Source organism: Polypterus senegalus, chromosome 1 (genome assembly GCF_016835505.1).
Source record: "Polypterus senegalus isolate Bchr_013 chromosome 1, ASM1683550v1, whole genome shotgun sequence".
NCBI classification, from domain to species: Eukaryota; Metazoa; Chordata; class Cladistia; order Polypteriformes; family Polypteridae; genus Polypterus; species Polypterus senegalus.
The window spans coordinates 258264745-258291409 of NC_053154.1; the positions used below are offsets into that span (position 1 = coordinate 258264745).

Sequence of the window (26665 nt, forward strand, 5' to 3'; positions counted from 1 at the left end):
ATGTGAGCAAGCCACCCTAACCCATAGGTAAGGACCAGACCTTTTCAGTGTGGCAGCTATGGGTTTTATTTTTGTTTTGTTTAATAAAGGTCTTGTACTCTTTATCCCAAATTAATGTGGGACACAGAAGCTTCTTAATCACAGTACTCATATTTATCTTCCACCAGATTGTATACTGAAGAAATTAAATGAATTAAGTATTGGTCTTGTATATTAACTTGTAGGTAACATCTAATATTACCTTCTGCAAGGGTAGGATTTGAACTATTGCTTCCAATGAGAGTCTGATGAAAACATACAAGTTGACTAATGTATTGTTTTAATTTAAGACATGCAGGGTAAGTAAATTTATGATGTTAAATTAGCCTAAGTTTGTATGTTCTTCTGTGTTTACCTTGTGGTGTACTGGTCCAGGGATTGTTCCTGCCTTGCACCCTAAGCTTGCTGGGACAGGTTGCAGCTTCCCCCTCAGGATAAAACAAGTTTATAAAATGGATGGATTGATGGATAGATATATAGTATGCAGTGTGGAGAACTCACTAGACATTTTACGCTTCAGATGTTTAATACTTGCAAAGCAGTATCTGCAGTAGTATGTATATTATACGGTAGTTTCCATCTTTATTTTACAAAATTGATATAATGCTGCTAGAGAAAATCCACAGAAAAACTACTAGACTGTTTCAAGGATTATAGGGTAGAAGATATAAGGAACAAATGATGGAGTCAAATCTTTTCATCAACAGAGGTTGTGTTGACTTGACAGAAGTGAGGTTACAAAATGCCATTCTGGGTACCATTTCTGCCTTATACTTTGAGAGTTCTGGGCTGTAATTCCAGCATGACTACTGTCTCTGCGTAACATGCACATTTGTATCCTGTCTGAATTAGTCCACCAACACCTAAAAAAAAAAAAACAAAGGTATGCTTGTGCTTGTTAACTTAATTATCAACTCTACATTGGGTTCTGTGATGAACTGGCTTCCCATCCAGAGTTGGACACTACCTTACACACGATGCAACCAAGATAGGCCCAGATCACTGTGACTTTGAGGTAGATTAAAAGAGTTGGATGCTGGATAGAAGATATAAGTATAATAGATGAGGTGCAGTACAACAATGTAGTATTTAGCAGAACTGCTTTGCAATTAACTAGGAGATGGACTTAAATAGGCTCCACATTCCTGAAACCCAAAATGCATCAAGCAGATTTAAAAATGGATCGACAAGAATGGAATTAGTATAATGGATGCAAGCTGTTACTTTAAAATCAGCTCTAAAGAAATAATGTAGAGAAGCAGATAGAAACTTGTTTAAGGAGAAATTTGACATACAGTAAACTTCTTCCTACAAAGAACAATTGGTACGTGGAACAGTAGTATACACTCACCTAAAGGATTATTAGGAACACCATACTAATACGGTGTTTGACCCCCTTTCGCCTTCAGAATGCCTTAATTCTACGTGGCATTGATTCAACAAGGTGCTGAACTCATTCTTTAGAAATATTGGCCCATATTGATAGGATAGCATCTTGCAGTTGATGGATATTTGTGGGATGCACATCCAGGGCACGAAGCTCCCCCGTTCCACCACATCCCAAAGATGCTCTATTGGGTTGAGATCTGGTGACTGTGGGGGCCATTTTAGTACAGTGAACTCATTGTCATGTCCAAGAAACCAATTTGAAATGATTCAAGCTTTGTGACATGGTGCATTATCCTGCTGGAAGTAGCCATCAGAGGATGGGTACATGGTGGTCATGAAGGGATGGACATGGTCAGAAACAATGCTCAGGTAGCCCGTGGTATTTAAACGATGCCCAATTGGCACTAAGGGGCCTAAAGTGTGCCAAGAAAACATCCCCCACACCATTACACCACCACCACCAGCCTGCACAGTGGTAACAAGGCATGATGGATCCACGTTCTCATTCTGTTTACGCCAAATTCTGACTTCAACAGAAATCGAGACTCATACCAGACCAGGCAACATTTTTCCAGTCTTCAACTGTCCAATTTTGGTGAGCTTGTGCAAATTGTAGCCTCTTTTTCCTATTTGTAGTGGAGATGAGTGGTACCCGGTGGGGTCTTCTGCTGTTGTAGCCCATCCGCCTCAAGGTTGTGCGTGTTGTGGCTTCACAAATGCTTTGCTGCATACCTCGGTTGTAACGAGTGGTTATTTCAGTCAAAGTTGCTCTTCTATCAGCTTGAATCAGTCGGGCCATTCTCCTCTGACCTCTAGCATCAACAAGGCATTTTCGCCCACAGGACTGCCGCATACTGGATGATTTTCCCTTTTCACACCATTCTTTGTAAACCCTAGAAATGGTTGTGCGTGAAAATCCCAGTAACTGAGCAGATTGTGAAATACTCAGACCGGCCCGTCTGGCACCAACAACCATGCCACGCTCAAAATTGCTAAAATCACCTTTCTTTCCCATTCTGACATTCAGTTTGGAGTTCAGGAGATTGTCTTGACCAGGACCACACCCCTAAATGCATTGAAGCAACTGTCATGTGATTGGTTGATTAGATAATTGCATTAATGAGAAATTGAACAGGTGTTCCTAATAATCCTTTAGGTGAGTGTAGCTGAAAGCATACATACTGTGTGTGTGTGTATACAAAACAGTCAGTCAGTCATTGTCTAACCTGCTTATTCCTGAACAGGGTCACTGGGGGTGCTGGAGCCTATCTCAGCTAGCATAGGGTGCAAGGCAGTGCCAATTCCAGGGACATGGTGCTATATAAAAAACAGTATCCTTTGCATCTCACTGCTTAAGATATTTAGGAAATATCATTTAAATAGAAAGGATTAACTTTTTTTCTCCATTATATATGCCTGTCCTAATAAAAACTTTTTACATTTTCTTATATATTTTTCAATGCAACTAAAATATTTCATTTATTTCAGCATCACTCAGTATGCCTAAAATTTATTTTATAGGATTTGAAATTAGAATTAGAATATTTTTTCCTCAATTAAATTTTTATATAGACAGGGACACTTCAAATATACTGCATGTACTGTCTAATGTATTACATTTTGGTTGATGGCCTAAAAAAATGTACAATAGTAAAAGAAATCAGGAAAGAGGAAAATATTTTCACAGCATTGTATGCATGGATTTATTTTTTTATATCAAGTGTGGAACAATGGTCCACTGTTTGGAGCTGCTAATAGTCTGCAAATTCTTCCTGTGTTCAGTCACGTTTTCCTAAGTTGTGTACTTAATTCCCAGCTACCAGATGCATGCCATGCTGAATCTTAATTATAAATTGTCCTTGAATAATGGACTATGGGTGTCAGAGTGAGTTTGTCCTGAAGGGAATTGTCTTCCCATTTAAACTTTGTTCTTGACATGGATAGTTGTCTTCCGACAACCCTGAAATGAAAAATAGATCTAGGTTAAGAAACTGATAGACTGCAAGCTGTTACAGAAGTACTTCCTATAATACAGCTCCATTCGAATTAAGCATGGACCAACAGAAAAAACCCTTTGTATTTAATTTCAGAAAATTTAAGAATGGATTATAACTGCGATTAGAAAGCAAGATAAAATTATTTCAAAACACTGTGGAAAAAGTTGGATAGGATAATCTCTTTTTAATCTCTGCTTCCTTTACCTCATTTCCTAATTAACATTAGAATACAAAAAAGAAAGTGTTATTTATGTCAATGAACCTTATCAATCTTTGTTCACGTAACATTTGCAAAACTGAAATCTCATGGCCCCTGAAGGTTCTATGGTTGTGGGCCCCTATTTTTTTATATTTTATTGATTGTAAATAGCAGTACAATACCTATATTTAAAGTTAATCAATTAAATCCAATTGTATAGTATATGCAGTAGATTGCCCAGTAGTTCCCCACCAAATCAAGCAAAAAAGAGGAAGCAAGAGAAAAGGAATAAAGTAAAAAAACAAATGATGAGAAAGAAACATAAGAAGTAGGCAATCAATAATGCCAAATGGCTGGTTAGCCATTTAGTATTGTCATTAATTACTTTAGAAATGGCTAACTGAGAATATTATTAATAAAGTGTCTCCATAAACTATTTTCTGGGATGTTCATCACAGAAATATATTTTTTTCTCATCTGAATTTACAAAGGAAATAACTTTACGTTTTACTACAGTGGAGCAGAGCGAGTGAGGTAATAGTGTAGTAAAGGTTATCAAGATACACAGGTTATTGGTGCACTACCTGGTACTATGTCAAAATGGGTTATTGCAGGGTGAAGTTTTATAGTAACCTCACACAAAGCTATTCGATGAGCAGGTTAAAATTAAAGGCATAGGTGAAATGTGACCAAGGGACTTGGTCTAACGTATGGTAAGTTTAAATTTAGTTTTATGTCAAAAAGATGTACAGTGGGTACGGAAAGTATTCAGACCCCCTTCAATTTTTCACTCTTTGTTACATTGCAGCCATTTGCTAAAATCATTTAAATTAATTTTTTCCCTCCTTAATGTACACACAGCACCCCATATTGACAGACAAAAAAAAAAGAATTTTTGAAATTGTTGCAGATTTATTAAAAAAGAAAAACTGAAATATCACATGGTCCTAAGTATTCAGACCCTTTGCTCAGTATTTAGTAGAAGCACCCTTTTGAGCTAATACAGCCATGAGTCTTCTTGGGAAAGATGCAACAACTTTTTCACACCTGGATTTGGGGATCATTTGCCATTCCTTCTTGCAGATCCTCTGCAGTTCTGTCAGGTTGGATGGTAAACGTTGGTGGACAGCCATTTTTAGGTCTCTCCAGAGATGCTCAATTGGGTTTAAGTCAGGGCTCTGGCTGGGCCATTCAAGAACAGTCACAGAGTTGTTGTGAAGCCACTCCTTCGTTATTTTAGCTGTGAGCTTAGGGTCATTGTCTTGTTGGAAGGTAAACCTTCGACCCAGTCTGAGGTCCTTAGCACTCTGGAGAAGGTTTTTGTCCAGGATATCCCTGTACTTGGCCGCATTCATCTTTCCCTTGATTGCAAATAGTCGTCTGGTCCCTGCAGCTGAAAAACACCCCCACAGCATGATGCTGCCACCGCCATGCTTCACTGTGGGGACTGTATTGGACAAGTGATGAGCAGTGCCTGGTTGTCTCCACACATACCGCTTAGAATTAAGGCCAAAAGTTCTATCTTGGAGTTTGCTAAAAGACACCTGAAGGACTCTGAGATGGTGAGAAATAAGATTCTCTGGTCTGATGAGACCAAGATAGAACTTTTGGCCTTAATTCTAAGCGGTATGTGTGGAGACAACCAGGCACTGCTCATCACTTGTCCAATACAGTCCCCACAGTGAAGCATGGCGGTGGCAGCATCATGCTGTGGGGTGTTTTTCAGCTGCAGGGACAGGACGACTGGTTGCAATCGAGGGAAAGATGAATGCGGCCAAGTACAGGGATATCCTGGACAAAAACCTTCTCCAGAGTGCTAAGGACCTCAGACTGGGCCGAAGGTTTACCTTCCAACAAGACAATGACCCTAAGCACACAGCTAAAATGAAGGAGTGGCTTCACAACAACTCTGTCACTGTTCTTGAATGGCCCAGCCAGAGCCCTGACTTAAACCCAATTGAGCATCTCTGGAGAGACCTAAAAATGTCTGTCCACCAACGTTTACCATCCAACCTGACAGAACTGCAGAGGATCTGCAAGGAGGAATGGCAAATGATCCCCAAATCCAGGTGTGAAAAAATTGTTGCATCTTTCCCAAGAAAACTCATGGCTGTATTAGCTCAAAAGGGTGCTTCTACTAAATACTGAGCAAAGGGTCTGAATACTTAGGACCATGTGATATTTGTTTTTCTTTTTAAATAAATCTGCAACAATTTCAAAAATTCTTTTTTTTCGTCTGTCAATATGGGGTGCTGTGTGTACATTAATGAGGGAAAAAATTAATTTAAATGATTTTAGCAAATGGCTGCAATATAACAAAGAGTGAAAAATTGAAGGGGGTCTGAATTCTTTCCATACCCACTGTATGCAAACTTCAAATATTGATCTAAATTAGAACAATTATTGCAGAAACTGAGGAAATATGTATTCTGTCAAGATCTGAAGTCCATTAATTATCCAAATGTTGTCTCTTATCTACAGTTCTGGTGTATTTGACATTTCAAACAGAAAAAAATGTGTTCCAAATCAAAATTCAATATAAATACCAACCCCAGAATGCTATTAAGAAACTTCCCAATGTATCATGCAATATTTGAGAAGAAATAGATATAAACATGAAGGAAAGATAATACACAAATATTGTTGGCACTTTTGTGCATATATATAAATGCTATAACATATACTGTAAAGAATATAACCATTGAAATATTTTAAAACATTTTCAGGATGGACATAGCAAACAATAAACTACATGCTATCTAGAAATTAAATTTTGAAACTATTCTTAATCCAATACGCCACCTAAAGGACATTTTTATTTTTTTGCAATTAAAAGATAGAAATTAGTTCACTACTGCTTGAAATTTTTCTTGATGCCATTAAAAGCTTACATCCAGTTAAATTCAGTTTATTTTTGATAAATTGCTCATCACATTGCATTCGCCATAGATCTCTATGCAGTAAAATGTAAAAAAAAAAACAAAAAAAAAAACTACAGTATAGGAAACAACAGACAAAAGTTGATTTATTTGATCTAATGCATGCTATCTATAAAGTATTACATGTATAACTTAAAATGTAATAAAGTTGATCTTAAATGCATCAGTTACCAATGTCTTCTTGTAGCATCTGGAGATGTTGTGTCACAATTGTCAGAATCCTTCAAAGAAATGAAAAAAAAAAGCCTTTTGGAAAATTCTGCCCTCCATTTAACTGTTATCTCTCAAAAATGATAATCAGCTCACAGTGAAGAGTGTGTGGAAACATGTCAATTGGAATCGCTAGTGTTGGAACAAAAGAATTTCCAAAGAGCTTTTTTTGGGGGTCTGGTGGACCGCACAGTTCTATAAAGTTCTTCATTGCTTCCCCATCTGGTTTGCAGGAGATATAAACTAGCTTTCGAATGGAAGGGCAGTTTCTGATTGCACGGGTCACACGATAGTGCAGTCCAGCTCGTGATGGATTCACAACTGTAACATGGGGTACAGAAGCATACAAAGGTAAGAGTAACTGGGGAAGTATCACCTCAGCTTTCCCTGCCAGGAAGTGACAATTCAAAATGCCATTGAGAGAGGCATTGTATTTAGCATCTTCAATTGCTTGCTCTATTAATTCTATTCCAATGATCTTCTTAAAATCTTTAGACAGATTTAAGCCTATTGCACCAGTTCCACAGCACACATCTAATAAGGTGCTGGCTTTATCACTTTGACTCACATCTTTGACTGTCTTAAAAAGTGCCTCTGCGCCAAAAGTATTCACCTGAAAGAATGCATCGGGTGAAATACGAAATTTAAGTTCCTGGATCTCCTCATAGATGTGGGGTTTGCCATAGAGAAGCTGGTAGGGGGCCTGCTCATTAGTACTACGGGTCATTGAACTTTCCTGAAAGTAAAGTGATGTCAGTTGACATGCTGCTCCTGCTCCACGGGTAAAAAAGTTGACAAGAGACTCTTTGTGAGGTTGTACATCGTCCTTTGTTAGATTCTGTGGATGAAAATACACAATTGCCATAGTATCTCCCAGAGTACTCGTGCGGACTGTTATCTCACGCCAATGTCCACCTTTATGGAACAAAATACACGACTCTAAGGGGGACTGTTGAATAAACTGTTCATAATATGTTGCCACCTGTTTGTGTTTTTCGGGCAAGTTCAAGAGGTGATCTGCATGTACACAAACAATATTGTGTCCTTTTCCGGTACCAATGTAGAAGCCAACAGTTTTAGGATTGCCATCTGGGCCTTTGTTTACTGAAAATGTTGATTTATTTCTATAACCCTCCACTACTGGAGAAGGCACGGTGGGCAACAATGGGAAGCTTAGCTGCTGTTGATTTTGAGAGTTGGGCTGCTGGAGACAGTTTTTTTGAATAAGGTGAGCGTCCAAAAACTGGAGGGTCTTCTTTTGCCCTTCATATTTCACCTGAAGCTGTTTCTCATAGCTCATTCTCCACAGTGGAGTCACTGCTTCTGCCAACCGTTCTTCCAAAGAAAAGTGGCTATCCTCACACGTCAATAAACTGTTTCCTTTTTTCTTTTTCACTGAGCTTCTACGTTTAGTTTTACAATCCACAAACCCTTCGGTTACTGCACAGCTCCAAAAGCGCTTAAGAATTACCCGCAACCTTAGTGTGCCAGTCACAATTTGACAAACGGAAACACAAATAGCCATGCTGCACAAACTGAAAATATTTTAAAAAGTATGCTGGTAAAATAACAAGAGGCAAATCCTCGAACATCTCATTTAAAAAGCAGGCGGTATAAATATTAGAAAAACTCCTAATACTTTTATTGTGATATACAAAATTCGGAAATGCAGCACTTTCTCACGGGAACGTCACGTCACTCACGTGACTTGACGCACTTCCGCACGCGCCTCAGTCACTTGGCACGTCATCCATCGGCGCAGGAAGGCGGAGCTCTCGCTCTTTTTGCGATGGAATCAAACAGGGACGAAGCGGAGCATTGCATCGAGATTGCTGAGGCAGCTTTCCGGAATGGTCAGCAAGAGAAAGCGAAGCGGTTCTTAGAGAAGGCTCAGAGGCTGTTTCCGACGCAAAGGGCGCAAGGTAAATTTGAAGAGGTTGGGTGTAATAAAACAAACAGTGGACGCTGTAGTCGAACGATAGGTGTTTGGAAGGAAGTTGAATGTTTGGACCTACGGCGCCGCTAGCGTAGGGAGATGGTTAATTAGCTTGCAGTCTGTAGTATTAGCATTTGTCGGAAATATATATTTTTTAATATATTTACCACAATTCACCAATGAGTATCTGTGTTTGAAACGTTTGTTGTTACATTTTGAAACGATTCGTTATTTTGTACGGAAGTAGAGTGTCAGTGGCAAGTTCGGCTTTGTAAAAGCCCTCGGATTCCCAGGTAGTGTTCTTATGATTGGCTACGCATTGCATTCTGGGAGGAGCTGGCTCTTGCGCCTGTCACCCACTCCAGGGTTTTGAATCGAAAAACAGCCAGAAAGAAATGAAGCAAGCATCTGTAAAACATTCAGGCAATCGACTGTTACAAATATGTGCATTGCCACGAAATGTCACCCAATACTAACAAATACAGCTATAAAAACAATATTCCCCGAGCTGTAATTCCTAGAGGAGCTTCCAACCCTTCAGTGACAACATTCATCTTTTACATAAACAAAGACCACGGCGAAAAAATGTACTTAACTCTTTAAAGTTTCTTTGAAGACTTTCAAGTGTAATTTTTTAAAGCATGCTGTAATGTAAAAGTAGAATGTGAGAAATTGACTGTATTCAGTTTTATTGTCATTTGAGCGAAGTTTGTTTAGCCATATGGTTTTACAGCGAGACCACGACATAGCATTTATATTAAAAAACAGCAGTCAAAAACAAACTTAGAACAAAGGGTTAGGATGCTGAGCAACATAAAATTGTTTGTTGTCCTGTAGAAAGCGATCAAAAATACTATACATTTTCGTGTATTAATCCTCTTTTATAGTAGACCATTAAGGTTTCAAAAGTTTCAGACACGAAAGTTGTGAAATTAATTCATTTTTTATGCATTATCACCTGTTCGCAGAGCTAAAGTTTCTCTATGGTCACGCAGGTAATGCTGCATTGCTTTGAAGTTACAGTACCCTGAATCTCTCACTATAGTCATCAAAGTAGCAAAAAGAGAAAAAAGGACAGGCGTGTTTGTAACATTTGAAATACTTGGCTCAGGAAAACGTTCCTAAAGTTAAGATGAGGTCATAAAGGTCAATTTGCTGTGATGGTAATTTCAGTTTAACCAACCTCTTAATGGCTATTTCTCCATTTTCACCTTTGTTTCACAAAACATTAAACAGATTCAAGCAAATCTGGGGATTTTTGGCCATGAATTTTGTTTTTACTTTGCATAAATTGAAATGTTTTGAAAATGTTCCCAGTAAACTTAAGAGGTCATTATATATTTCTTAACCATTTAACGCAATGCTTCAGCCAAGAACATTATCACTTACAGTAAGTATAATGTGCCAAGACACAATCCCATTATGTTTTTCATCTGTTACTTAGTTTGCTTGCCACAAATTGTCTGAACTTTGATTCATTTATGATTGATGAATTATTTCAGCAAACAGCTGGCACTCTTAAGTATTTATGAAATCAAATGATCAAAATTCACACAATGCTACATGGTTACAGTATGAAGAGCTGGTGTGACAACAGCCATCTGCACCCCAGTTCTGACATATAGGATTTTTTTTATTTTAGTGAGTGCTAGTGTACAAAGCTGTTTTATTTTGTGCATTATAAATAGTAACAGTAACAATGCAGTGCGATTTTTTTTTTTTTCTCCTTTCAGTGATTGTCTTTCATCTTCATTACCCACCTCCTACTATTTATTGATCTTACAATGAAATACACATGCATTACAGAAATATGCTATAGGTAAAACTGGTCATCATTAATACCATGCAAAGAATTACACTCAAATTATTTTGAATGCGTTCTTCAGTGATATCAATTAAGTGAAAGTCAGTCAGTCATTTTCCAACCCGCTATATCCTAACACAGGATTATGAGCCAATCCCAGCCAACACAGGGTGCAAGGCAGGAACAAATCCCCGGCAGGGCGCCAGCCCACCACAGATTAAGTGAACGTACTTCTGTAAATTAGAATCTTACTGTTTGAAGTAAACAACCACTTGCTTGTATTTTTGTAAACTAATTTTGTCTATTTTTTTCCTATTTTATAGCCTTACTGGAGTCAATCACACAAAATGGCCAGCCATTCAGTGGAGATCATTGTTCAAAACCTACTGAATCTGCGGGTACCAAACAGAGGAAAACTGGAAGTACGGTCAATTCAGAAGCTGGGGAAGGAGTTGGTGATACTGGAAAATCATATACGTCAGAACAGCTTGATGCTGTCAAAAGGTATTTTAAATTGATGTAGTTTTCATGATCTTGTAGTGAACATTTTTCAATAATTATTACATTTGTCTAAGTTTCAAGAAATCACAATAATTGTCTTTTTTCAGACATGCTAATTTTCCAGTTTCCTCTCTGAAATAAAATTTTGTGTTTAAGAAATCAGAGTAATGCTTTTCTTCAGAAATTTCAAATTATAATCATTATTAATCATTCTGTGACATATATAAATATCACTACTGTGTATCACAAATTTTCACCTTACTTTACATTTTTGATCTGTTGTTTTTCTTTGGTTTATGTGAGATGCATGTTATTTAACAGCTTTCAATGAGAAATGAGAATAAAAATTATATATTTATAAAGAATTGGCCACATTTGGGGTAAACCCCCAGTGTTTGGCAATATAAAGGCCGATGTAATTGATTTTCATGTTCTGAAAACAACCTTTAGTTTCTTCACCAGCTGAATATGCTGCCTCTTCCTTTGCCACTCCTCCTGCACACACACACGCCACCGGCCCCACCTCAGTCAAGTTACCTCAAACTCCTTGAGCACACCTGATGCAGTGGCTGTGCACGCAGGCTAATGGACATTAGCAACTGGGATATTTAGTTGAAGTGCTCTTTAAGTGCTGTGTTTCTGAGCTTCATTCAGCAGCTACTGAGAGCATGTTTATAGCTGGCTTCTCTAAGTAATCCATTCCTCTCTGACAGCCTGTTGCCAGTGTCCCTTTTAGGTCTGGACTCTTTGGTTCTACACTACATTGTCCTGGTGACTTTTGAATCTGTTAGGATTGAACTTAAATAAACAACTATTACTATTATATTACTATGTGAGCAGAGATTAGTCAAAGGATAATAAAATACTATATTAATTAATGAGATTTCGATTTTATAATGACAAATTTTAATAGGAGGGTGTTACTTCACAGTTTATTTGGATTGGAAATGAAAGTATAGTTTCACTTGGCTTCCACTGAAATATCGCCACACTCCTTAGAATTTCAAGTACCCCATTATAGATTCCTAACTGGTGCTACCTACTGTATGTAAAGCACCTATCTATACTATAGAGAAGTAAGTAGCTGTTAAGAGCACTGGATGGCAAATACAATTTGCCAAGCAGCAAAAGCAATACTTACTATGCTGGTAACATCTGCATGGATGACAAACTATAACAAACAAGAAAAGCACAGGCTTGGATCCATTACAAGTAATGTTATTCATAAAATGGTAAATTTTGTAATATAAACTATAACATGTATTATAAGTGATTCGCACCGTAATGAATCAAGAGCTTTGTCTTTAATTATGTAAAACAGTAAGTAGAAAGTAGTGTTTTACAACCTGGCAGACATAGTTGCAACATATACAATTTAAACTCAAATATAAGTACAGGAGATAAAAAAAAAACCAAAAATGGTTGGAAAAACATGGTTGTTGAGTTGCTTCTTTGAGGCACAGCTGTTCATGAAGTTATTTGGAAAAAAAAAAACTTTGTTTTCCTTTCGTATTGCTGTGAGAAAATATACCAAGGTTTGGACTTTGAAAAGAAAACTTGCGTATACATTTCTATATAGTGCTGATCTTCAATCTTTAAGGTATTTTGAAAACATATCAAGAAATATCCAATATATTGCATTGACTCAAAATAATTGTATTATCAATTTAAGTCTATTTTGCCCATCTTTATGATTATAACAGCCTTACCTTGAAACCTCTGGCTTCCTTACTTGAATAAATCAAAACACAATTTACAATGTTATCTAATATATTTTCTGTAATAAGAAAGGTTGAATATGCAGGTGCATCTCAATAAATTAGAATATCATGAAAGTTAATTTATTTCAGTAATTCAGTTCAAAAAGTGAAACTCATATATATAGATTCATTACACACAGAGTGATATATTTCAAGCATTTATCTCTTTTCATTTTGCTGGTTATGGCTTATAGCTAATTGAAACCCAAAATTCAGCATCTCATAAAATTAGAATATTGTAAAAAAGTTCAATAATGTAGACTCATGGTGTCACACTCCATTCTGCTAAATAATTCAAAACACCTGCAAAGGTGTCCTGAGCCTTTATATGGTCTCTCAGTCTGGTTCAGTAGGCTACACATGGGGAAGACTACTGACTTGACAGTTGTCCAGAAGACAGTGATTGACACACTCCACAAGGAGGGTAAGCCACAAAAGATCATTGCTAAAGATGCTGGCTGTTCACAGAATGCTGTATCCAAGCATATTAATGGAAAGTTGAGTAGAAGGAAAACATGTGGCAGAAAAAGGTGCACAGGCAACAGGGATAACCACAGCCTTGAGAGGATTATGAAGCACAGCCCATTGAAGAATTTGGGGGAGTGGGCTGCGGCTGGAGTCATTCCTTCAAGAGCCACCACACACCAACGTATTTTTACCTGGGCTAAGGAGAAAACGGACTGGACTTTTGCTCAGATTAAAGTAAAATTTGCATTTCATTTGGAAATCAAGGTCCCAGAGACAGGAGGAAGAGTGGAGAGGCACAGACCCAAGTTGATTGAGGTACAGTGTGAAGTTTTCACAGTGAGTGATGGTTTGGTGGGCCATGTGTTTATCAGGTCCAAAGTCAGTGCAGCCATCTACCAGGAAATTATAAGAGCATTTCAGGCTTCCCTCTGCTGACAAGCTTTATGGAGGTGTTGATTTCATTTTCCAGCAGGACCTGGCACCTGCCCACACTGCCAGAATACCAATACCTGGTTTAATGACCATGGTATTGCTGTGCTTAATTGGACAGCAAACTCGCCTGACCTAAACATGGGTATTGTCAAGAGGAAGATGAGAGACACCATACCCAACAATGCAGATGACCTGAAGGCCGCTATCGAAGCACCCTGGGCTTTCCTAACACCTCAGTAGTGATCACTTCTGTTCCATGCCGCATTGATGCAGTAGTTCATGAAAAAGGAGCCCCAACCTAGTATTAAGTGCGTACATGGACATACTTTTCAGTAGGACAACATTTCTATATTTTAAAAAAAAAAAAGAGAAAATTTTTAACACTATTGGTCTTATGTAATATTCTCATTTTCGGAGATACTGAATTTTGAGTTTCATTACCTGTAAGCCATAGTCGGCAAAATGAAAAGAAATAAACGCTTGAAGTACATCACTCTGTGTGTTATGAATCTATGTAATATTAGTTTCACTTTTTGTATTGAATTACTGAAATTAATTTTTCGATGATATTCTAATTTATTGAGATACACGTGTATGTAAAAAATTAAACATACGATAATGCAGTGCACCATAAATAATAGGATAAATGGAATAAACCAAATAAAGTAGATGACAAATGTATTTGACGACTCCATTGTATTGCTGTTTTTTGTTATTTTTATTATGGCAATAAAGGAATTGGCATTTTCAAAAACTTTCACATTCAGATATCTCAGAATCAGAGTTTGTAGTGTTGTATGAAAAACAAACTTTTTTTTAGGTGATTTTGTTTTAGGCTTGGATAGATTTAATTGTCAGCATTGGCATTAGTTTTGTATCTCATTGAACAAGTTATAATTATTGCGCATGATGTATAAAAAACATGTTTATTAAGCCATTTTCAACTTTTTATTATCAATGATTCTTTTTAAGAGTCTGTTGGAATTTTGTTTAATATCATACTTTGCTATAATCTACCACTCACCTCAAAATGAGGTGCAGAACTGGAAGTACACATTCAGACCATTTAAACTGTGTTGTTGAATATTGCTGGAATTATATTTTTACAGGATAAAGCAGTGTAAGGACTACTATGAGATTCTTGGAGTTAGCAGGGATGCGTCGGATGAAGATCTGAAAAAGGCTTACAGAAAATTGGCATTAAAGTTTCATCCTGATAAAAACCATGCACCTGGGGCTACAGAGGCATTTAAAGGTATGAATTGGAATGGGCAACACTTTTGTCCAAACCTCTTAAAGAATATGATATGTAATTTATTTATACATAAATGAGGAAACATCTAGAAGCACAAATAATTATTCCACTTTATACTAATACGTAGATCAATTTATCTTTAGGCAATATGCAATACTTAGTTTTGTTGTACAGAAGGGCTTGATTTCAAATTACTTATTTTATTAATTTACCCCTTTAATATTAAAAATAGATAGAGGTACAAGATGCAGCACTATGTTTTAGAGTTGAATATAACAATAATAGTAATTATTATTCTTGCCAACACTATATTATTTGAATTTGTATCCATTTGAGAGTTATCACATTAAATCCATGTGTTATGTGGGGTCTTTTGTTTAATCAGATATACCGGTAATATTCAAAACATTTTTTCTATTTTTTTAATGTTGTTAAATATTCAGCTACATTCTCTTTTTCTTGGGTTTTATAAACAAATAAGCTAATATACTGTTCCTTTGCAACTCCATCAGACAATCATACAAACATTTTCACAAAAGTTTACGGTAGGGTATTATTTTATATACCTTAAAAAAATGCATTATTGCAAAACAAGTACAAAACGAACTACATTTACAGTCTGTGACCCACTGCAACAAACATTTGTGTTTGTGCATTTGCCATTAGTGTTAGGTTTTAAAGAACACATCTATATACTTTATTATACAAACGAAAATGCAAGTAAATGCATATTTCTCCTTTGGAAATTCTGTATCTTGAACTCACTGGTCTTCAAAAGTCCAGTGGTATAAGCCATTCAATAAGTAGTATAGTTACAGCATAGCAGTAGATGATACATTCTTTACACTCTTGTTTTATATTTTTTATCCTTGTGTTTAAAATGTATAAAGATTTGGCAACTTTTTAAAATCTTTGTTAAAAAAATGACCTTTTCTTCAAAATAATCAACTATTAGGATGGTAGTCGTACAGTGTACTGTCCAAAGTGTGCAGTGTGTATAGTCTGAATTCTGTCCATGTTATTTTGGCTGATCCTTACTCAACTCAGTGGTTGCATTCCAAATATCTATCAAACTCAATGTTATTTCAATTTAGGCAGTTCACTAGTGTGTTTTATGGCTTAAGCATAGCCTCCCTTCACTTATACAGCATTATATGTAGAGTACAACCTTACATCCTATTAGCTTTCTTGATCTCTCTCTTCTGTTTACTCTCTTGAAGTAGATATTGCTAAATCCAGTGCAATTCCTAGGTCCTTCTCCTTATGTGTGCTTACATATTTTTGTATTCAAATCTGAAATGTTGCATGTCACAGCCTTTTTAACCATTGAAGTATGAAAAGTCATCAAATGTTTGCAGGATTATTATGGGTTTAGCTTAAAGCAGTATACTTCCCAGTCATCAGGTTAGTTGGATTCCATTTAGTGAGCTACTTTCAAAGGTGAACCACCTCAAGCTAGTTTATAGCATCTAATAGACACGGGTCAGCATTTTTGAGCTGTACTTCAAACACATCATTAAGCTAATATCCTGTCCTGTCCAAATCTCTCAAGTCCATTCCTTTCCTGCTTTGTGTCTTTCATATTTGGTGTGTCTTTATTTGGTGTTGGATTTTGTTGGCTGAGTACACCTTCTCTGTAAAGATAACGTGTTATAAAGGATTGAGATAAGCAGTAACTTTCAGAAAGATGTGATTTGTGTGACAAGAATTGACACGAGACATCAAAAAGGTATATCTTCTGGCTGCATAATTGGGTATGATTTGTTGAGAGGTGTTCAGGTTCAAGTCCAAAACAGAACTGATTCAAGTATGTGAAGATGGCAGCTTTAAACATAGACATATATAGATAGACACCGCATTCACTGTGTTGCCCAGTAGACACGATACGTCGGCGCATCCACCATTTTGAGAGTGGCAAAAGTGCCATTTAAACTAATACAGGTAAACGTGGAAACAGGGTTTTCTGGTGAAAAAACAATAACGTTTAAAACAGTATCGTTTACATACAACAGATTTTGGCGAATCGTTTAAATGCATTTATTTATATCCATTTATACACTAATAATGGCAATTATTAAATTATTATTTTGTAATTCCTCCCATATAAGTAACATTTCTCGGACTGCCTTCTTCCATCACCAAAACATTTCTACACTTCATCCTGTTCTTACGCAACACAGTACTGAGGTATTGGTTAATGCCCTAGTCATCTCCCGTATAGATTATTGTAATCCTGTTCTATCTGGCATCCCACAAAAACTTATCCATCACTTACAACTTCTTCAAAATTCTGCTGTCAGGATAATAACCTGTTCTAAATCCACTGAACATATTACACCTATTCTCTCTCAACTTCACTGGCTCCCTGTTCACTACTGAATATAACACAAAATACCACTTTTAACATTTAAAGCTGTCCACAGTCTTGCTCCTCCCTACCTCACTGATCTCCTACAGACTTACACTCCCTCTCGCTCACTCAGATCCTGTAATTTGAGAGTATTCAGTTTGGCAATATGGTGCAGCCTTAGTTTGTGGAAGACAGACACAACCAAAGACATGAGCATAAAATGATGGTTGTAGCTTTCAAACTGTGTTTCCTCAATGTACTCCTTGTGAAAAAACACGATCTGAACCAATCTCAGCCTGAACAAACTTATTGATCAAAGATTCACTGACAGCTTGCCCTAATGTCGTCTGTCGGATAACACACTCAGCTACTTTGACCACCTTGACTGTACCCTCAGAAGGAATCCTCAAACCTCCTTTGTTTTTTAATGTGAGCAAGTGGTATCTTTGATAATATGATGTCGGTACAGCATCTGTTACCAAACTAGCACGGTACACATCACAGGACAGCTTTCTAAAAATCCCGTCTAAGGGCTACCTCCCACTGCTTCCTGAGGTGGATTTGTTTGGGAAACCTTCATAGTTTGAGAAATTTTAACAGCTAACCACAATCTACATAGTTGGTGACTAAATACAGTGGTGTGAAAAACTATTTGCCCCCTTCCTGATTTCTTATTCTTTTCAATGTTTGTCACACAAAATGTTTCTGATCATCAAACACATTTAACCATTAGTCAAATATAACACAAGTAAACACAAAATGCAGTTTTTAAATGATGGTTTTTATTATTTAGGGAGAAAAAAAAATCCAAACCTACATGGCCCTGTGTGAAAAAGTAATTGCCCCCTGAACCTAATAACTGGTTGGGCCACCCTTAGCAGCAATAACTGCAATCAAGCGTTTGCGATAAATTGCAATGAGTCTTTCCCAGCGCTCTGGAGGAATTTTGGCCCACTCATCTTTGCAGAATTGTTGTAATTCAGCTTTATTTGAGGGTTTTCTAGCATTAACCGCCTTTTTAAGGTCATGCCATAGCATCTCAATTGGATTCAGGTCAGGACTTTGACTAGGCCACTCCAAAGTCTTCATTTTGTTTTTCTTCAGCCATTCAGAGGTGGATTTGCTGGTGTGTTTTGGGTCATTGTCCTGTTGCAGCACCCAAGATCGCTTCAGCTTGAGTTGACGAACAGATGGCTGGACATTTTCCTTCAGGATTTTTTGGTAGACAGTAGAATTCATGGTTCCATCTATCACAGCAAGCCTTCCAGGTCCTGAAGCAGCAAAACAACCCCAGACCATCACACTACCACCACCATATTTTACTGTTGGTATGATGTTCTTTTTCTGAAATGCTGTGTTCCTTTTACGCCAGATGTAACGGGACATTTGCCTTCCAAAAAGTTCAACTTTTGTCTCATCAGTCCACAAGGTATTTTCCCAAATGTCTTGGCAATCATTGAGATGTTTCTTAGCAAAATTGAGACGAGCCCTAATGTTCTTTTTGCTTAACATTGGTTTGCGTCTTGGAAATCTGCCATGCAGGCCGTTTTGCCCAGTCTCTTTCTTATGGTGGAGTCGTGAACACTGACCTTAATTGAGGCAAGTGAGGCCTGCAGTTCTTTAGACGTTGTCCTGGGATCTTTTGTGACCTCTCGGATGAGTCGTCTCTGCGCTCTTGGGGTAATTTTGGTCGACCGGCCACTCCTGGGAAGGTTCACCACTGTTCCATATTTTTGCCATTTGTGGATAATGGCTCTCACTGTGGAGTCCCAAAGATTTAGAAATGGCTTTATAACCTTTACCAGACTGATAGATCTCAGTTACTTCTGTTCTCATTTGTTCCTGAAGTTCTTTGGATCTTGGCATGATGTCTAGTTTTTGAGGTGCTTTTGGTCTACTTCTCTGTGTCAGGCAGCTCCTATTTAAGTGATTTCTTGATTGAAACAGGTGTGGCAGTAATCAGGCCTGGGGGTGGCTACAGAAATTGAACTCAGGTGTGATACACCTCAGTTAGGTTATTTTTTAACAAGGGGGCCATTACTTTTTCACACAGGGCCATGTAGGTTTGGATTTTTTTTCTCCCTAAATAATAAACCATCATTTAAAAACTGCATTTTGTGTTTACTTGTGTTATATTTGACTAATAGTTAAATGTGTTTGATGATCAGAAACATTTTGTGTGACAAACATGCAAAAGAACAAGAAATCAGGAAGGGGGCAAATAGTTTTTCACACCACTGTATGTTCAACCAAAACGTGTGGAGGCTCACTTGAGCATGTAAATGCATAGCTTTGCTAGCTTAGCCTGGCGTAGCTAAAGTTAAGATTATAAAATGGGATTTTCTAATGGCCAAATATAACCAACACAATTGTTCAGGCTTACTTATGAAATGTAATCCCCCAGGATCTTGTTTTGAGTGTACAGCAGTTTGCACAATCAGAAGCAGCACATGCATGAGGCATCTTTATCCATTACTTCACTCCACAGCAGTGCCACTCGCAAAATGGCGGCGATGTTGACATATGATGCTGCTGGTCATATGGCGTCTAGTAATTCTATGTCTATGGCTTTAAAGGCCAAGACTGGAAATGACGGCATCATGTCCAGAAGTGACATTGTGGGTGCCGGAAACAGCAATGACATCATCTTGGCTGCCAGAACACTGGGATTTCCCTTGGATGGTCTGCAGAGGATCGAGAGAGAAAGTCAGTGCAGCTTACCATCCCCTGGACTGGCGTGGAATTATCATTATTCATGCCCTTTAGCTGCCTTCCAGTCGCATGTTTGTGACACTGAGTTGAGTTAAACATTTCAAAGTGGACTCGCACATGAGCAAGATTTATTCCATCCCCCTCGTAAAAAATACTAATAGTGCTTGTGTTTTTTTCTGAATAATTTAGCTTTTTTTTTTTTTTTTGGTTTAACTCGGTTAATATTAGGGAATATTAAACTCTTTGTGACCTCATATAAAAAAATGTATTTTTAATGTTGGATCTTATTTTTAAAATGTTATTTAAGACAAAGAGAAAGGCTGCATCAATGAATTAATTTTTGAACTACTTCATTCTTTATCCAGCGCCATGTGTCAAGTGACTGAGTTAAGTGACTTTTCATACTATCTGTTAGTGCTGGACGGTATTCCCAAAATTCTATATCACAGTATTTTTCAAAATTTTACCAGTTTCACGGTATTCAATGGTATTTTTTTTCCCATATATGAGTGGATGTTAACCACATTTTCCACTGCAATTACTGCTGTAGATTGGCTAAGAATAACCTATTCCACTGTCATGAGAATTGTACGTTGTACAAAAAAAAAATTTAATGTGCACAAAAGTATTAATACAGGTTTGCATGGCCCCATAAAGTGATAGTTTTCAAGGGGGTGGCACTAATGAAAAGAAGGAATCACATTGCATGACAGTTGCAGTCAAAATATAGAACCTTTTTATTGAACAAATTTTGCAACAACTTAAACTAAAATTTTGACGACATATTTTAAACCATCCAAAGAGGCATTTAGACTTAGTAAAATATCCAGAGGTGCTTGTCAAAAGTTGTATTATACTGAACATGTCTTAGAAAAGGAATAAATAGTAAATATTTTTTGTAAACCAACTACACTTTCTGTTAATGTTAACAATCTCTGTCCACTGACACATTAAAGTGACTTTTTAAACATCATTTAACTGCATCATATTTAATAAATAATAACAAAATAATAAATAATAGTGCAACTTCCTGTAATAATACTATTACTTCAAGACTTCAAGTCCAGGTGTATTACACAGTATTCACCAGATAAAATAAAACAAGTGCAACTTGGTGATGACATCTTTACCAACTGAACCATAATTAAGGAAAACTGCATTAATATGGACCTTGCTTCAAGCTAAGCTATATATATAAATAATAAAACTGCAACTTGCATTTATAATGCTATTTGTGGTATAGCATGACAGAAGCATATTAGGGAAACGGTGAAGAAGAGAAACATACGGACACAGTGAAGGGAAAAAAAAAAACTGTCGAGAATAAAGTTGACATTTCCACTTTATTCCCATAGTTTATTTTGTCATTAAAGTAGAACATCGTAAACTAAACTTCATCCTAAAATCAATGTTAAATTTACTAGATTTTCTGAATCCCCATCATAAGTTAATGTAACGCATTACATGCTTTGTGTTAAGTGTTACCCAAGCCAGTTGTTAATCGCTATGCACTTTGTAAACTGACTTCCTCTGCACTAAGAGGAGAAGCAGGCAGCGCCACACATAATAAATTCACTTCATGATATTCCTGCTCAACGCTAAGATAAATACTTGATATTATTTTCATGATGAAATGCATAAAAGCAGGTATTAAACATGAAGAAAGGCGGAAGTGGTGTACGGTGGAGTGGCGGTATTGCTGCGCCCTTGCAGTAAGGGGTCCCCAGGTGTACGTTCAGGGTAGAGAACTTTATGGCAGGTGTGACGCACATGTTGAACTTAAATACAGTATTGTGTAAATGTTGGGTTCATGATCTGGTGGTCAGAGACACGAACACAGAATAAATGGATGTCCTTCTGAGCGGACTTTCTTTATTGCATGCGTGCTGTCTGTCTGACGTACCAAATCCCCAGTTCCTATCCTTCCTTTTTCTTTCTCCACATAACCAGTCACCACACGATAAACATCTTTGTGAAGTTAAAACTAGTTATAAACTAGACCACAGAGTGTTCAGAACTTTAAAAAAATCTGCGTTGCACATGTTTAATGACATGCCATCCATTCAAGGTTGCACCCATCCTAGCAATCATTGTGTGTGAACCAGCTCATCGTAGAGTGAATACGAGCAATAAATACACTAGCAGGGTCAATATAGCATAACAAAACCCCACATCCTACATGACTTTGAAAGAAACTGAAACATGCCGAGTAACCCACCAGAAAAACATGCAAATTCATGGCAGGGAAAACCCGGGCCCCCCTTGCTGCGAGGCAGCAGTGCAACCTCCATGCCCCCACATGATTAATACATGATTTAATGCATTTCATCATGAAAATGATATAAAGTATTTATCTTAGCATTGTAAATGTTCAGAGAGCTGAAATACCATGAAATTAATGGATTCTGTGTGGTGATTGCTGCCTGCGCCTTCTCAGTTTAAGAAGCACATAGCGATTAAAAAACTGGTTCGGGGAACACTCGACACAAAGCATTTAATGTGCTACATAACTTATGACGGGGTTTGAGAAAATCTATTAAATTAAATATTCATTTTAAGATGTAGTTTACTTTACAATGTTCTACATTAATGACAAATTACAAGAATAAAGTCAACTTGTTGACTTTAAACTCAACATAAACGACAAGAATGAAGTAGAAATGTCGAGCATAAAGTCAACATGTTGTCTTTATTCTCATCATAAGCGTCGAGGTTAAAGTAGAAATGTCACACTATTACACAGTACCCAGGTACATTACACAGTATTGAAAATAAAAAAAAAAACAAACAAGTGCAACTTGGCTTGCAGTATTATCCAGTAGCATAGAAACAGTATTCACACATTTGAACATAATGGTCCACATCCGTGTCATCATGTTCAGATTTATCGTATGCTACAGCTTCAGTTTCAGAATGTTCTCTGTCCATTTTCACTGTTCAATATCTCCACTAGCACATGTACTCAGTTGTATGCGTGTTTAGCAGTGCAGCAGTGAAAAAGGTCCCCCCTTAAACAGTTTCCCGCTACGCCACGTTCCGAACGTTGTTTAGGTTATTTTAAACTTGTGTTGCAGTATAAGAAAAATTCATATCATAACAAAAATAAAAAACGGTTTTTGGTATGAACCGGTATACCGGTCAGCAATACTATCTGTTAAAAAATCCTCATATCCTTGTACTGCACCCCCAAACATTTCTTTCAGCTTTACTAAATCATACACTAAGAATTTCCTGTGGCAGTGATATACTATCTAGAATAGGAATCTATTCTTTGTTTTGAAAGTAGTTGTTTAAGGCTCAAGTCTTGTTCTTATTGGGTGTACATGTGCTTTCTCCAGGTGCTCCAATGTCCACCCACAGTTCAAAGACACACAGGTTAGTTGAATTGGCAATTCTAAACTGGCCCTACCTAGCATGTGTCTGTGTGTCTTCACCCTGTGTTGGACTGGCACTCTGATATGGTGTTGTTTATGCTTTGCGCCCTATGCTTTTTGGGTTAAGCACCAGCTGCCCTGCGACCCTGCTCTGGCGGGTTTGAATGGATAGAGTGTTGTTTTAACAATGTTTGTTTCCCACATTTTTCTTTTAGTAATACTTGTGCAAGACATATGCTTGAAACCAAAACATTTACGTTTTTTATTATATGTTAATTGTCGCTTTATGTCTCTGCTGTCGTTCTGATAATAATCCTTTTCTTAGGTCCTAGTATATTACTGACTTTCTTATTTGAGTCCTCGTAATAAAACTATTAAGAATTCCTGCACTAGAAAATTCAAAGGGAAGCTAGTACTAAGGTCCAAAAGCTATTATTTATGATAAACTCAAAATGTTAATACCAATCCAACAGTACTCCAAACCTGCCTATTCAGTTAAGATGATGAAAGCCTCACAGTGAGAACCACAATCCACAAATCCAAAGAAAAAGATAAGGAATACAGCTGGAACCCCACTGAACAGTTCAGCAATGTATTGGCTTTGCTTATAACAAAGTAAATAATCAACAATAAAATGTACATTCTGTAGGATGAGAAATTCATATTTTAATTCAAATAACTGGTGATGCTGCTTATTGTCATTTCAAAACAAAAATGTATGTTTGCAGGAAGCATTTAACATCAAATCAACTTTACTCTAGTCAGGAATTAAACAAAAAAAAAAAACCTGAATTTGATTAATTGAGATTAATTACATGCTCTTAATTGGCAATTGGAGTGAGTATACATGTGAAGGTGTAAATGAGTGACTTGCCTGATGTTGCCAAGATAGGGTATCCTCCTGTGACCCTAATTAGGATTAAGGTAATTTGAAAATATTCTTTATAAATTACTTGGTACAACATAATTTAAAATGTAGGATACTAGACAGTTTTTATATTGATAACACTGGTATACAGTGATTTTGGTACCAACAATGTCTGAACGGTTTTATATTAAGTTTATGGCGCTGATTAAGAATATGACTTTGGTTTTGCCAGATTGGCTCTAGTTTCTGAGATATTTAGTAGTTAATTAATTAACACAACACGTTTGAAAAACATTCAGAATTGCAAGAATATTTTTATTTTAGTTACAACTAGTACGTAAACAGTCTAACATCATACAAAAAAGAAATTAAAAATATCTAACAGTGACAGGAAAAAAAAGTTATTTGTGATTTGATTAATTACTACAATATTAATTAGTTATTAATTATTATTAATGTCAATGCTTCAAAAAACGCTGTTTATGCTATTTCCTTTTATGTGTGTCATCAGGACAATCCCGTTGGAGACTCCAACAGTAGTCTGCCATCATGTATGTCCCATCTGCCTTGATATCTCTCCTCCATCACCTTCATATCCTGGTGGAACCTCTTACCTTGTTCCTTGCAGAAGTCTCCAAGGTTATCTGAAAATTTGTTTAAATGGCTATAGAGAGAGTGCATCTTTATGCTGATATTAACTCCCAAATTTCTGAAGTTAGCGAGTATATCTTGCGCCATTTCTTCATAGTTGTCTGCTCTGTGATTACCCAAGTAGTTCTTCACAACAGAGACAAAACTCTTCCAGGCCGAAGCCTCAGTGCCATTCATGCATTTGGTAAAATTGGAATTGTTCATGAGTTTACGAATCTGAGGACCATCAAAGATTCCAGCTTTTAGTTTTTCCATGCTCAGTCCAGGGAATGATCTACAAATGTACTTGAAGCAAATACCCGTTTTGTCCAAAGCCATAACAAATTGCTTCATCAATCCTAGCTTAATATGAAGCGGTGGGAGAATGATTTTGTTCTTGTCCACCAGCGGCTTGTTGATGCTATTCGCAGCACCAACAATCATTTCTTCCCTTGTAGGCCATAACACTTTTGTCCAATGATCTTGCTTTTTCCCTGTTATCCCAGAGGCACATGAAGCATGGGTATTTTGTGTATCCAGATTGCTGTCCTAGCAAGAAGTTCACCATCTTCAGATCAACACAAATCAACCACTGATGTTCATGATAATGGATTTTCTGTAATACGATTTTTACATTTTCATATTCTTCTTTTAAGTTTTGTTGAGTGAGCAATGGGAAGAGACACATAACGGTTACCATTGTGCAAGAGAACACATTTCAAGCTTCTAATGGAGCTGTCTATAAAAAGCTGTCAGTCTTCTGGTCGATATTCTGTTAGTCCCATTTGAAGTACAATTCCTGGGATATCATTGCAGTATACAAGTTCTTCCTCTTGGTTGAAATATGGGAGAAGCCTCTCTTCTCTTGTCCAATAGGCTGTAATTTTAACTTCTGTCTTTGTAAGATTTCGTTCATTAAGTCTGGACGCTAAAAGTTCAGATGCTTGCTTGGACAGATATAAGTCTTGAATCAGGTCATTGAGTTCTTTTTGGCTTAATGGTTGAGGCGTCGACGAGCTTCCCTCAAATTCACTTCCACTGCTACTACCTGCTATATACTCCAATCCCTGCCTCTCTTCAGAGTCTGACAGTGTCTGATTTGGTAGTCTGGTAAACGCTGGTATGAGAACATCATTGCCATGTGGAATAGGTCGTCTTGCTGATTCCAAAGCAAGATAATCCCACCAAGCTTTATTGTAATTATTAAAGCCTTTAATCTTTACAACACAAAAATAACAATTGTCATGGTGGTTTTTCAGTTCTCTCCATACCATTGGCACACCAAAGTTTAAACTTTTTCTTTCACCTTTTGTCCACTGTCATAGGTGCTCCACACATGTTTTACAAACCATATGTGGAGCCCAATACTTTTCCTGGTCTCCAAGCTGTAGTCCAAAATAAGCCAAGTATACTCGATGCACAAAGTCTGTGATATTTCTTCTTTGTTTTTCAATCATGTGCTCTCCACAGATGTAGCAGAATACATCAGGATTGTTGATGCAGACTCTTCTTGATGAAGTCATAATTTTTACATGTATTTATATACTTATTAAGACAGAACTTTTTGGGTATGAACCAAGACTGGGTTGAAAAACTTATACTGTAGCCAACTTCTTTCCTCTGCAAATTCACAGTTGGCTGTTGGCATGCAGGCTTCAAAAATTTGCTTCTATAGCATTGTAGGCCTACAAATTGAAATACAACATAATTATATGGGATATTGCATTACCTAAGACACTGTTAAAGAGTCAAAAGACAGACCAAAAGCTATTGCATTTGTTATCACACACACACAAGTCGCA

At 37.1% G+C, this 26665-nt stretch overlaps 2 protein-coding genes across 2 annotated transcripts in view; one reads left to right on the forward strand and one right to left on the reverse strand.

Moving 5' to 3' along the window:
* Nucleotides 1-814: 814 nt before the first annotated feature.
* On the reverse strand, nt 815-8461 carry trmt2b (tRNA methyltransferase 2 homolog B). The gene is made up of 2 exons (XM_039772636.1): nt 6735-8461; nt 815-902 (listed from the first exon to the last, which is right to left on the reverse strand). The coding sequence occupies exon 1, from the start codon at nt 8296-8298 to the stop codon at nt 6841-6843; it is 1458 nt and encodes a 485-aa protein (XP_039628570.1). The 5' UTR covers nt 8299-8461; the 3' UTR covers nt 815-902; nt 6735-6840.
* A 73-nt stretch (nt 8462-8534) lies between these two features.
* The window catches only part of dnajb12a (DnaJ heat shock protein family (Hsp40) member B12a), a 64390-nt gene continuing 46259 nt past the window's right edge, over nt 8535-26665 (forward strand). Inside the window, exons 1-3 of the mRNA XM_039772649.1 lie at nt 8535-8695; nt 10837-11017; nt 14784-14929. Of these exons, the coding sequence (XP_039628583.1) occupies nt 8563-8695; nt 10837-11017; nt 14784-14929 (460 nt within the window). The 5' untranslated portion in view covers nt 8535-8562. The remainder of the gene's footprint in view (nt 8696-10836; nt 11018-14783; nt 14930-26665) is intronic.